The sequence below is a fragment of the Stegostoma tigrinum genome, chromosome 29 (genome assembly GCF_030684315.1).
Source record: "Stegostoma tigrinum isolate sSteTig4 chromosome 29, sSteTig4.hap1, whole genome shotgun sequence".
In the NCBI taxonomy this organism is placed as follows: Eukaryota; Metazoa; Chordata; class Chondrichthyes; order Orectolobiformes; family Stegostomatidae; genus Stegostoma; species Stegostoma tigrinum.
The window spans coordinates 33,711,579-33,724,900 of record NC_081382.1 but is presented as its reverse complement, the minus strand read 5'-3'; the positions used below and the strand labels follow the sequence as shown (position 1 = coordinate 33,724,900).

Below are 13,322 nucleotides of genomic sequence, written 5' to 3'. Positions count from 1 at the left end.
CAGATAAGGTATACAAGGCGGTTCCACTTCTGCCAAAGCAGCTCGATATGCTCGAAATGAAGATGAACTATCAATAAGTGTACAGTACTCAGCCAAACCCTGAAAATAAAATGGTGAGAGTCAGTTTATCATATAACGTTACAGACATACATAAATACCAGATGAAATGCTGAAGCCATCTTCTGGCTTATGGCATATTACATAGAAAGATGTGACTTCATTGTAGGATATGATGCAAAATTTGAAAGTAGTATCAATTTTGTCAAGGAAAGCAACAGCAGAAAATAAAGGAACAAAGACAATGCTGTCTAAAATTTAGATGTGATTTAGTCAAGCGCTATACGGTCCTACAGAAACAGAGGACTCAGGCTTCAAGTTTCATCAAAAGAAGCCAATGATGATTTTCAAATGTTACCAATGAAAACCTGCAGTCACGTTTTATGCAAACAATACCTAGTTGCTTAGATTTCAAAGGATAGAGAGAGAAACCAGAAAGGGTGAAGTGATGGAGCAACTGGATTGAGGGGAACACTGTTGAAAACTGAAGAGGTTTCCAGCAGAGCTGAGAAGGTAGAGCGGTAATACAATTGCTGCACTTGATTCTAAAAGGCTAGATATTACAGATGTAATACACTTTTCCACTATATCAAGAACAACTGTACAAGACAATACAGCTTGCATGCAGGAGCAAGCAAAAGCAAAAAAATCTGCTCAAGAATCTTCAAATTAAGCAGCTGTAAAATCTACAGAATTATTTCTGCATCATTATTATGGAATAAGTGCATACACTCTCTTCTGCTTAGTTAGGTCAGTGAGCCCAGGTGGTTAAAGCTGAGGCTCAGTCTCTATTTCCCCCTCACTATTTTAAATCTGCAGCAGTAAAGCTAATATGAGCTAGTCAAAATCAAAAATCTTCACAGCACAAAATTCTAGGACCTTTGTTCAATTAGAACTACAACATGTTAAAGCTCTAGTTTACAGGAGTGGACAGAACTTTGGATTCAGGGGCTTAGAAAAGGTGTTGGTAACACCCAATCCACAGCCTTCGACATTCACTCCCATTAAACCAAATCAAATCAAAGTGGCAGTACATACTATGTAGGAGACACACTGCAGTAACTCCTCTGACAGCATCTTCTAAACCCATGACCTCCACCATCGGGAAGAAGGGCAAAGTCACCATCTGCAAAAGCTCCCTTTCAAGTTGCACACCATCCCAACCTTGAACTATATCATTCCACTTTCATTGTGCATAGGTCAAAGCTCTATAACTCCCTTCCTGAAAGCAATTCAGGTGTCTCTACATTGAAGACTGCAGTACCTCAAGTAGGTGGCTCATCAAGATGGCACTTTCTTGAGGACAACTAAGAATAGGCAATTAATGCTGATCTAGCTAATGATGCCCACATCCATGAATGAATATTAAAAGGATTTTAGTGTTTCTTCAGGTGTATTATCCTACAGGCAATTTGACAAGTGTCTCTTTTACATCCAACACTCCTCCCGTGTGGCATCTGCACCTAGGAGAATAGCTAGTTAGTTTTTAAAAGAACTGACAAACCAGGGACTGCATTGATGCTGTAATCAGTGTTGCTAGCTTGTAAGGCAAGGAGGGAAAAGAAACACAAGTTAAATGAATGCATAATTAGCTTACCTTAGCAGGAGTGTTTGCATTAATGTGCTGATTATAGGCTGCTCTACCCTCAATGAACCGTGCTTTCACATTTGCTGTTCAGCAATATATCGTGTCCCTACGATCCAATCATGGTTGGCACAGAGTCTTTGACAGGCAGCTGACAATTTAGGCAACATCATCCAGCAGCTGTCATGCCAACTCTCAACATACTGGAAGTATTCGCAAAAAATAGCTGGCTTTGTATCAACTGATCAAGTGGGTCAATGAGCTGAGAAGTGGCAGATAGAACATAGAACATAGAACATTACAGCACCGTACAGGCCCTTTGGCCCTCGATGTTGTGACGACCTGTCATATCAATCTCAAGCCCATCTAACCTACAATATTCCATGTACGTCCATATGCTTATCCAATGACCACTTAAATGTACCTAAAGTTGGCGAATCTACTACCGTTGCAGGCAAAGCGTTCCATTCCTTTACTACTCTGAGTAAAGAAACCACCTCTGACATCTGTCCTCTATCTTTCACCCCTCAATTTAAAGCTATGCCCCCTCGTGCTCGCCATCACCATCCTAGGAAAAAGGCTCTCCCTATCCACCCTATCTAACCCTCTGATTATTTTATATGTTTCAATTAAGTCACTTCTCAACCTTCTCTAATGAAAACAGCCTCAAGTCCCTCATCCTTTCCTCGTAAGACCTTCCCTCCATACCAGGCAACATCCTAGTAAATCTCCTCTGCACTCTTTCCAAAGCTTCCACATCCTTCTTATAATGCGGTGGCCAGAACTGTATGCAATACTCCAAGTGCGGCCACACCAGTTTGGTGTTTTGTACAGAGTTTTGTACAGCTTCACCATAACCTCTTGGTTCTGGAATTCAATCCCTCTATTAATAAAAGCTAAAACACTGTATGCCTTCTTAACAGCCCGGTCAACCTGGGTGGCAACTTTCAAGGATCTGTGTACATGGGCACCGAGATCTCTCTGCTCATCTACACTACCAAGAATCTTACCGTTAGCCCAGTACTTTGCATTCCGGTTACTACTACCAAAGTGCATCACCTCACACTTGTCCACATTAAACTCCATTTGCCACCTCTCAGCCCAGCTCTGCAGCTTATCTATGTGTCTCTACAACCTACAGCATCCTTCGTCACTATCCAGAACTCCACCAACCTTAGTGCCGTCTGCAAATTTACTAACCCATCCTTCTACGCCCTCATCCAGGTCATTTATAAAAATAACAAACAGCAGTGGACCCAACACCGACCCTTGCAGTACGCCACTAGTAACTGGTCTCCAGGATGAACATTTCCCATCAACTACTACCCTCTCTTCTTTCAGCAAGCCAATTTCCGATCCAAACTGCTATATCTCCCACAATCCCATTCCTCTGCAATTTGTACAATAGCCTATTGTGGGGAACCTTATCGAACACCTTGCTGAAATCCATATACACCACATCAACCGGTTTACTCTCATCTACCTGTTTGGTCACCTTCTCAAAGATGGTTTAACACAGCTAAGTGCAAGGTAGCACATTTTGGTAATACAAAGAAGGGCAGGACTTATGCAATTAATGGTAGGGTCCTGGGTAGTGTAGAACAGAGGCTGATTGGGTTTAGGTACGTAATTCTTTGAAATGTTTGTGACAGGTAGACAAGGTGGTTATGGCGGTGGTTAGCGTACTTGCCTTCATTGCTAAGACCTTTGAGCATAGGAGTTGGGATGTCATGTTGAGCATGTACAGGACATTGGTGAGGCCTCTTCCAGTGTACAATGTGTAGTTCTGGTCACCTTGTTATACTGGAGGGGGTACAGGAAAGATTTACCAGGACATTATTGGGAATTGAGGGGTGACCTTATAGGGGTTTATAAAATCATGAGGGGCATAGATAGGGTGAATAGCCAGGATCTTTTCCCTAGGGGGCATACTTTTGAGATGAGAGCAGAAGGATTAAAAGAAAGACATGAGGAACAACTGTTTTTTTTTACACAGTGGTTCAAGGGGAAGTGGTGGATGCAGGTACAGTTACAAAGTTTGAAAGACATTTGGATAAGTACATGAATAGAAAAGATTTGGAGGGATGTGGGCCAAGTGCAGGCAGATGGAACTAGTTTAGTTTGGGAACATGATCAGTGCGGACAAGTTGGACTGAAAGGGTCTGTTTCTATGCTGTATGACTCTATGCCTCAGAGTACTATGATTTTTCAGCTTCCAAGTTCATACTGCATAACCAGAATCACATCACTAGTCACTTATCTAGGTCTTCATGCAAGGCACCTCGTAATGTGATACTGCTATGAGGCTTTCTCCCCTCCACAGTACCAAGGCATCAAACAACATCTTTCTTCAACTTCTCTTAAGTGTATCTATTTTTGTTCAAATTTAATTTTCCATGATCTTCAACCTACTACCAAAGTTCTTTACCTGCTAGTTTTTCACATGTTCCTTTCTTCAAGTTTTTAATGCAGAATGGAGTTTACTATATTGACTCTAATCTAAGTGGATTTTAGTCCACCTCTGAACCCAAAAACAATCCTTAAAACCAGAAAGACAGCTGGAGAAATCTTGTGGGTCTAGTCACATCTATGGTACAGAAGAATCATTTTGTACTCTAAATGCTAACTTTACTTCTCTTGCCACAGATGCTACCAGTTTTTAAAATAAAAAATTGAAGGCTTGCAATTTCAGATGAAGACATGGTTACAGATTTATCACAAGGATCACATTTGCAGCTGCCTGCCGCACAGAAAACACCCATTTTAAACACATTCATATATTTAACGACATTAAATCAATTTCGCAGTTGCAATTTTTTGTGGCCTGATAAAAAACGGAAGTTCATCAGCAATTTTCTGATATAATTAGTTTTTCAGGGGCAGTTTGTATAAAAAAAACAAGAAATATCACCTCAATTTCCATCATTATTGCTAGCGCTTCCTTCTCAGATTCAGAATGGGGCTGCTGCACATGTAATATATTATTTGTATTCCTGATTGTCAGCATTCATGGCTTTTTGCAAACTTCAAAAAAGAGCTGCTTAATTTGGTGGCAGTGCAAAGCAGCATGACTAAGATTGAGACATAGTTGCATTTAGTGAACTAAACTCTGCTGAAAACATTACACTAACTTGCATGTATTTCAAGCTACGTACAACAGTGGCAGCAGATACAGATGTAACCATGTAGCTATATAGTGAACTAAGCTGGTATAGAAGGAGTAACCCTTTGATGAGAACACTGCATTTACTGAAAATATTCTTGTTATTATAAGAGAGCTCTGCCTCGCCCATTATTAGGTTTAATTTTTGCTGTATAATTTCTGTGTTCCTCAAGGGGAAGGATGACACTTCTTTGCCTCTCTGTAATCAGTGACTGATACGTATTAAGGGTTGAATGCAAATTAAATGCTAAAATACCATAACCTCATTGCGTGCATCAATTTTGACTCTGGTGTCAAAATCCATCCAGTTGACCTGACATTTTCATCATTAGCTATCCAGTGGGCACTGTAATTAGTAAAATAAAAAATCTTGTTTCTTGATTGAAACACACTTGAAACCACCACTCACTAAATGCCCATACAAGTATGATACTTCGGCAGTCACACAAAATTAGAATGACAACATATTGCTAAAATGTGAGGCTGGATGAACACAGCAGGCCAAGCAGCATCTCAGGAGCACAAAAGCTGACATTTCAGGCCTAGACCCTTCATCAGAGAGGGGGATGGGGAGAGGGAACTGGAATAAATAGGGAGAGAGGGGGAGGCGGACCGAAGATGGAGTGTAGCAGTTTTCTCCATCTTCGGTCCGCCTCCCCCTCTCTCCCTATTTATTCCAGTTCCCTCTCCCCATCCCCCTCTCTGATAAAGGGTCTAGGCCCGAAACGTCAGCTTTTGTGCTCCTGAGATGCTGCTTGGCCTGCTGTGTTCATCCAGCCTCACATTTTATTATCTTGGAATTCTCTAGCATCTGCAGTTCCCATTATCTCTGAACATATTGCTAAATATAGTTTACTGTTGGCCTAAAGGCATTTTGCTCAAGTTTATGGGCAAACTTCTCATTGCAAGCTGGACATTTTGTTGCATCCTCATTTGCTAAATTGAATTAAAGCACGAAAAAGCAAAAGGTGACAGGAAGGCCTCACCTCTGAAGTCTGCTTCTGCCATTCCAACCTACGGATGGGTGCCGAGTCTAATGCAGATAATATAGCCAGGTAAGAATTAAAATTATTCAGTTTGCGTAAGTGCTGAAAGAGAAAAGAATGTTCGAGTTGCAGTACGTAAAGAATTTGAAAGCTACACAATCAAAAATGGACATTTCTACAAATCACTAACTTGTCTTTCTCCCCCCTCTTAATGCAAAAGATACCCAGGCCTGATTTGTTTCAGGCACTCCCCATTGCTTGAAACTTACATTTGCAGAATTACTTAGTCTTCAAATCAAATAAATCAAAGACAACATGCATAACAAAAGATGCACAAAGGCTTCCTACACAATTTTAATTCAAATGTATAAAACTGCGTGGTGTATTTTGGACTAGTATTTTGAACTATATATCAAAGTTGCAAGATATTCTGATGTGTGCAGATACGATTGTTTATAAAGAGGCCTGTAATTCTCAGTACTAGTGACCTTGACATAGTGGGTTATTAGAATGAATCAGTTTTAAACTATACCAGTTTACAGACCTTCATAATTTTGATGAACTTTAGGAGTAGTCGTTCCCGATCTTGTGCTTTCTCCTGTTGAATAATTATTGACCGCACCCTGAAAGACATAATAGAATTTAAATGAAAATACAATATCAGAATTCAGCACAGAACAACAACTTTGGGTCCGGAACGCTGAGAAAAAGGTTACCAGACCCAAAACATTAACTCTGATTTTATCTTCACACATGCTGCTAGACTTTGTTTTTGTAGCCATATAAATTCTATGGCTGCAAGAGCAGGTTAGAGGCTAGGAATCCTGCAGTAAGCAACTCCCCTCATGACTCCCCAAAGACCATCTACCACCTACATGGCACAAGTCAGTAATGTGATGGAACTGGCCTGGATGAGTGCAGCTCCAACAACACTTAAGAAGCCTGACAGCATCCAGGACAAAGCAGTCTGCTTGACTGACACTCCAACCACAAACATTCAGTTCCTCCACGACCAATGCTAAGTAGCAGCAATGTGTACCATCTACAAGTCTACTACAGAAATTCAAGGCTCCTTAAACAGCACCTTCCAAACACAATCACTACTATAGAGAGCAGAAAAGGAGAAATGACTACACCAGCACCTGCAAATGCCCTCCAAGCCACAAAGCATTCCGACTTGGAAACATATTGTTGATGCTTCAGTGTTACTGCATCAAAATTATGGAACTTCCCCATAATGGCATTGTGAGTCAACCTATGCCACCTTCTCAAGGGCAACTATGATGGGTAATAAATGCTTTCCCAAACAGCAGCACCCACAATATAAAGTGACATAATTCCTCAGGAAAATAAATCATGTGATGCATCATCAATCTATACGAGCAGAACATTCTTCCTGGTGATCACTTATGACAATTGCAATCTCCCCACCAGCTTATCCAGAAAGTCGTCATGCCCTTGTAAAAAACATTAAGCAAAGAGATAGTCAATTGCAATGCCTTCTGGCTTGACAATGTCAGGGCAACCTCTAGCTGATCTAGGTAGTCACTAAGGCCTCCTTTTCGGGAAACTGTATTTGAAACTGGGTGTTTTGAACAAAATCAGTCCCATGATTTATCATCAGTTTTATGTGCGAGAAAGCAGACAGTGAGACAAATAAAAGGAGAATGAAATTATAGCTTGCATCACTGGGTTTTGCCACATGATGACATCACATCCAGCATGTATTGTCTGCCATGCAATCAAATTCAACACTGTTTAAACCAAGGGAAAGAAAGGACAATTCCAATTGGCTGGGATTTCAGCCGGCTGCTGCGGCATTTGAATATCACTAGTGAAATTTCAGGCACAAGTGTAAGCATTAGTCAGGTAGTGACGGAGATTCAGATCACTTCACTTTTAACAGGCCATTGATTTATTTGAGGCTATTTCATATATTTTCACATCATATCTATTCATGACCATATATACAAGTAAAATAGCAGAGCTTTAATACACAGACTGCTCACTGCTTGGATGTGATTACAGAGGAGAGAGCTTGAGTTTTCAATGAGGCAGCATCTGTTTCCTGTTCCACCACAGGACCAAAACATCCTTGACCATTGCTATACAACCATAAAAGATGCCACTGCTTCATTCCACGTCAGTAGTTCGGAAAATCAGATCACGACATTGTGCTGCTCCTCTCAGCTTACAAGTAGAAATTGAAGTTTAAGGACCCAGTACAGAAAGCAGTGCAGGGTTGGTGTGAGGCCATGGAAGGGCTTCTTCAGGACTGGCCTATATTCAAGAACTCAGCAGCCAAACTAAATGAATATATCACTACTATTGGAGACTTCATTAGTAAGTGTGCAGATGACTGTGTGCCAAAGAGGTCAATCCAAACGTTCCCCAACCTGAAACCATGGATGAACTACTGAAGTCCAGGTCTGAGGCAGTCAAGTCAGGCAACCTCACTTATACAGGAAATCCAAGTATGGCCTTTGCAAAACCATTAGGGATGCCAAAAGGCAATGCCAAACTAAGCTCGAGACCCAGGCTAACAACGTGGACACCTGTCATTTGTGGCAAGGCTTACACAACATGCAAGCTACAAAGCAAAGTCGAAGAGTATCACGGGCAACAGTATGCCCCGACCTGATGAGCTCTGTGCGTTCTACACTCGCTTTGAACCGAAGGGCAGTGAAATGATATCACCTGTCCCATTAGCTTCAGATACACCTGTACCCACAGTCACTGCTGCAGATGTTCGATTGGACTTCTTAAGACTGAACCCACGGAAAGCAACCGGCCTGGATTGAGTCCACGGCTCTGCACTCAGCTTGTGTGTGGACCAGCTGGCAGGAGTATTCACAGATATCTTCAATCTTTTTACTGTGATCTGAAGTCCCCACCGACTTCAAGAAGGCCATTTCCATCATTTCTTAGTGCCAAAAAAAAAATGCAATGTGCCTCAATAACTACCACCCAGTGGCTGACATCCATAATTATGAAGTCCTTCAAGAGACTGGCAATGGCTCCCAGCAACTCTAGTCTCCCAGATTGCCTTGAACCGCTGCGAATCGTCCACTGGCACACAGGTCTATGGCAGACGCCATCTCCCTGGCCCTACACTCATCCCTGAAACATCTGGATAACGAAGATATCTACATCAGGCTTCTACTTACTGAATACAGCTCTGTCTTCAACAGCGTAATTCCAAAAAAAAACTCATCTCCATGATGGATGCATCACAAAGTAGTATGGCAAATGCTCTTCTGAAACTGAAAGAAACTACAGGGAGATGTTAACACAGCCCAATACATCAGGCAAACCAGTCTCCCAACCACTGAGGAAGGGTCACTGGATCCATAACTTAAACTGATTTTTTTTCCTTCATTAATGCTGCCAGACCTGCTGAGCATTTCCAGCAACTTCTGTTTTTGTTCCCAACCACCAACTTCTTCATTACTTCCTGCTCTCTTGGGAAAGCAACCAACATAATCAAAGACCCCTCCCAATGTGGTAACACTCTCTTCCAGCGGGCAGATATAAAAGTTTGAGTACACAGATAAACAGATTCAAGAACCGCTTTTCTCTCCCACTGCTGTACCCCTAATGTTAATCTCTCTCTGCACCTTCTTGGCAGCTATAATATCGTTTACTGCACTCTGTTCTGTTACTCTGATGCGCTTGTATAGTGCAATCTGCCCATGAAGCACACAAGACAGCACTTTTCACTGTATCTCTGTACGTGAAAATAATAAATCAAATGAAATCCATCTTATCACTGATCAACATAATACAAATTCAGAGTATCAACTTCACTGCACTTAGGGATTTTTCAAAAAAGTTTTACAAAGTTGATACTCTTCCATCGGAAAGATTATAGAGACCATGTTGTAACATCATCTGTAAATTTGCTGAATCAAAATTCCTGGTAGATTTTCAGAAATACCAATTTCAAACAAAGTGGGTGCAGAAAAGGGAACATGTATTTAATGATGTACTGTAGCATTTGCCCGCTAAACCAAAAATGTATTTACATGCAACATGAAATTTACATAAAGCTGTGGGCAATGTATTTGTCACAATGTCTGCTTCCTAACACATAGATGTTTATATAATTAAAGTTCAATGAAATGTGTGGGTATTTGGCAAATATGCGGTAAAGAATTAAATATTTCACATGTATGCTTAGATAATTTGTTACAGACATGTTGTGCGCCTGGTCATTCAATGATTTCAATACAACTCAGACATTACATGAAATGCTGAACTATAACACATTTCGGTGGAAAGCACTAATAAAAATGTGGTTGAATGTTGTTTTTCAACTCAAGCTGATAATTTGCTAGCATGGCTAATACCCTCAAGCTACCAGTGCTAGTCAATGCTCAAATGCTTACAAGCATTAACAGTCAATTGAAAATCGACATGCACGAAACATCAGTCCATCAAGTGCTTCTGAATAAAATTGCAAGAGAGGAAAGTGTGTTCTGGTTAGTAATGTGACACTCCTAATGAGCAATGAGCAGTGCATGGGTTTGTGGTCATGGTTCTCGGAGTATAAATTCTTGATTCCAAACAATCCTGTTATTGGAAGTCAATGAATGTCATGCTTTTGGTTAGCACGGTGGCTCAACGGTTACCACTGCTGCTGCACAGTGCCAGGGACCTAGGTTCAATACTACTGTCAGGCAACCATGTGGAATTTGCACATTCTCTCTGTCTCTGCATGGGTTTCCTCCCACAATCCAAGAGATGTGCAGGTTAGCTGAATCAGCCATACTACATTGCCCAGTGTCCAGGGATGTGTAGGCTGGGTGGATTAGCCATGGGATATGCAGGATTACGGGGATAAGGTAGGGGGTTGGGTCTGGGTGGGATGTTCGAGTGTCGGTGTGGACTCGACGGGCCAAATGGTCTGCTGCTGTACTATGGGATTCTATGATTTCCACTCAAGAGGGAACAATAACAGCTCAGATCAATTACTACAAGTACCATTTCATTAATTATGTATATAAGCAATATAGTCTATTCAGTTTGTGATATCATATTTTCACCTTCATCTTATGCTCCCATTAGGCAAGACTCAAACATTACAGATTCTTCAAATTTTAAAGTACAGAGGAACCATTTGGCAACATAATGCATGTAAAAATTTAAAACAATAGGAAAGCGATAACAAGGTGTAAGGCTGGATGAACACAGCAGGCCAAGCAGCATTACAGGAGCAGGAAAGCTGACGTTTCGGGAGAAGAGTCTAGGCCAAAAACATCACCTTTCCTGCTCCTATGCTGCTGCTTGGCCTGTGTGTCCATCCAGGTCTACACCCTGTTATCTCAGATTCTCCAGCATCTGCAGTTCCTACCAGCTCTGAAAGGAAAGGGATACCAAGATTCAAAGCGAGGTTAAGTCAAAGTTCATGAATATACAATGATAATCAATTTTGATTTTGCAAGGTGACAGACTGCTGAAAACAAAATTTTCATGGGGGTCAGTTCAAACATTTAAATTCACTTAAAATCAATAATTTCCCTTAGAGTAAACATCAAAATTCAACCACTTCTGACACCAAAGAAATACTGCTTTCACAACTTAATTGAAGTAACACGAATACTTACCTTAATATGCATTAAGGTTAGCTTCCAATGCTGGTTCAATTAGGTGCATGCATCTCTGGTGAATGCGAGTTTAACACAGCAAACAGAGATGGTTCATGGCAATTTTGAATAAGCTAACATTTTACACTGCACAAATTGGATAATTTTACTACAGATCTCAAGAAACACTCATGCTACGAATCACTGCAATACAGCCACTCAGCTACCTTCAAGAAAATCATGGGTACATAAAGAACGAAAAAATAACATCTCAGACTCACCAATAAGACATGTTGTTGAAGTGCTCTGTAAACTCTGTTAGGTTTGGACTCTTCTCTTCATTCTGTTCTTTGGCCCAGAGCAAAACCTCAGGAATCTGCCATTAACAGAAATTATAGAAAATGAACGTGAAGGCAGCCAAGAGATTTGCTACGCTGGCAGCATACTTATTAGATCAGCACTGGGAAGTACCTGCGGTTCCAAAAATATGGAACAAACGAACCACTAGTGAAGGATTTACTTTTATTGCACTGATGTTGATAGACTTGGAGGGGGGTCTGGGCCCAAAACGTCAGCTTTCATGCTGCTTGGCCTGCTGTGTTCATCCAGCTCTACACCTTGTTATCTCACATTCTCCAGCATCTGCAGTTCCTATTATCTCTGGGTCAAAAGGCTTTTGGATTTCAGATTACAAGTGCCTCCCACTTGAAATACTCAAGAGTGTGGATTTCAACTTTATATCCTTTCAATGAATTTCAACCATAGCACAGTGATTATCTCTTCCAGTCAACAGTACAGCAATTCTCAACAGCAAAGACTCCTGCTGTTGTTGTCGTCAATTGTACAGGAACCTGACCCTACTCTTTTAATCGTGCAATTATCTCAAACAAGCTTGCTGTTTCTTCAGCAGTTTAGATAAACAGAACAACCTGTCTTTTACTTAACTGTTAACTTCATGTCAATGCAACCCATGAAAATGTACTAATCCATTGGACTGTCACAGAAACATTCCCCATCACATAATTACCTCAATTTTGTAGAACAACTCAGCATCCAACAGTGTCAACTGCTCAGCAATCTCATGACTATGAAAGTCATGAAGAGTTCCAGGCCTGCAGGAGGTTCAAAAATACATTAAGCCAAGGGTTACAGGATGTCACAGAAACAGAACAGATTCTGGTTTCACTCAACTCGGATTTCCCCACTCCCTAAACAAAAACTAATTCTGACAGCTCCTGTTTCTATCCGGTTATTTAATTTTTGCTAAACAGCTTACAAATATGCTTTTAAAAAGGGAGGCCTGTAACCCTTTTCTTTGCCAATTTGTTTTTTGATATGTCCTTTAAACATCTCAACTTTACACGTTTGCACATTACACACTACTCACTGAACAGATGCAGGCACTTATTTTTCATTAAAAAACACATTTACAACTCTCTTCAGTCTACCCAAGAAAACAGCACCAAATTCAGTTTGTTTTTATTACATATGTGTAACAAGTCTTACCTAGCTGCCACCCCTCGTGCAGCCAATGGCTTCATCAAACTTGCATACTTCACAGTTTTCTTCTGATCTACTTTGTCCAGAATATTTTTTCGCAAAACTCGGGCCAGGCTCAGCTCACCACTACACACTAAACGGAACACAAGTTCCGTCAGCAACTTCAGGATGTCATCTGATAGCTCCACCAAACTGGAAAATGATGTACCAAAATAAGGAATTGATCAGATCTTGACGCACAAGATAAAATGTCACATCAGCTTAGTAAGGCAAAAAATCTACTACAGATTAGGGACAGAGTATTTGTCATGTTTCAACACAGTTGGAAAGCAGACTTCTGAAGAAATGTACAGGAAAAATTAAGACACAAATACACAGTTATTAAAACAAGGATTTTGGGATACTTTCACATTATAAGTTTGCTATGCTAGTATCGAAGGTACATA

The 13,322-nt window shown here is 40.8% G+C and overlaps 1 protein-coding gene across 1 annotated transcript in view; it reads right to left on the bottom strand.

Moving 5' to 3' along the window:
- The window catches only part of rapgef1a (Rap guanine nucleotide exchange factor (GEF) 1a), a 202,547-nt gene that overhangs the window by 14,064 nt on the left and 175,161 nt on the right, over nucleotides 1–13,322 (bottom strand). Inside the window, exons 20-25 of the mRNA XM_059638379.1 lie at nucleotides 12,883–13,068; nucleotides 12,404–12,488; nucleotides 11,658–11,752; nucleotides 6,336–6,414; nucleotides 5,792–5,893; nucleotides 2–99 (exon numbers count right to left, since the gene is read on the bottom strand). Coding sequence (XP_059494362.1) covers nucleotides 2–99; nucleotides 5,792–5,893; nucleotides 6,336–6,414; nucleotides 11,658–11,752; nucleotides 12,404–12,488; nucleotides 12,883–13,068 — 645 coding nt within the window. The remainder of the gene's footprint in view (nucleotide 1; nucleotides 100–5,791; nucleotides 5,894–6,335; nucleotides 6,415–11,657; nucleotides 11,753–12,403; nucleotides 12,489–12,882; nucleotides 13,069–13,322) is intronic.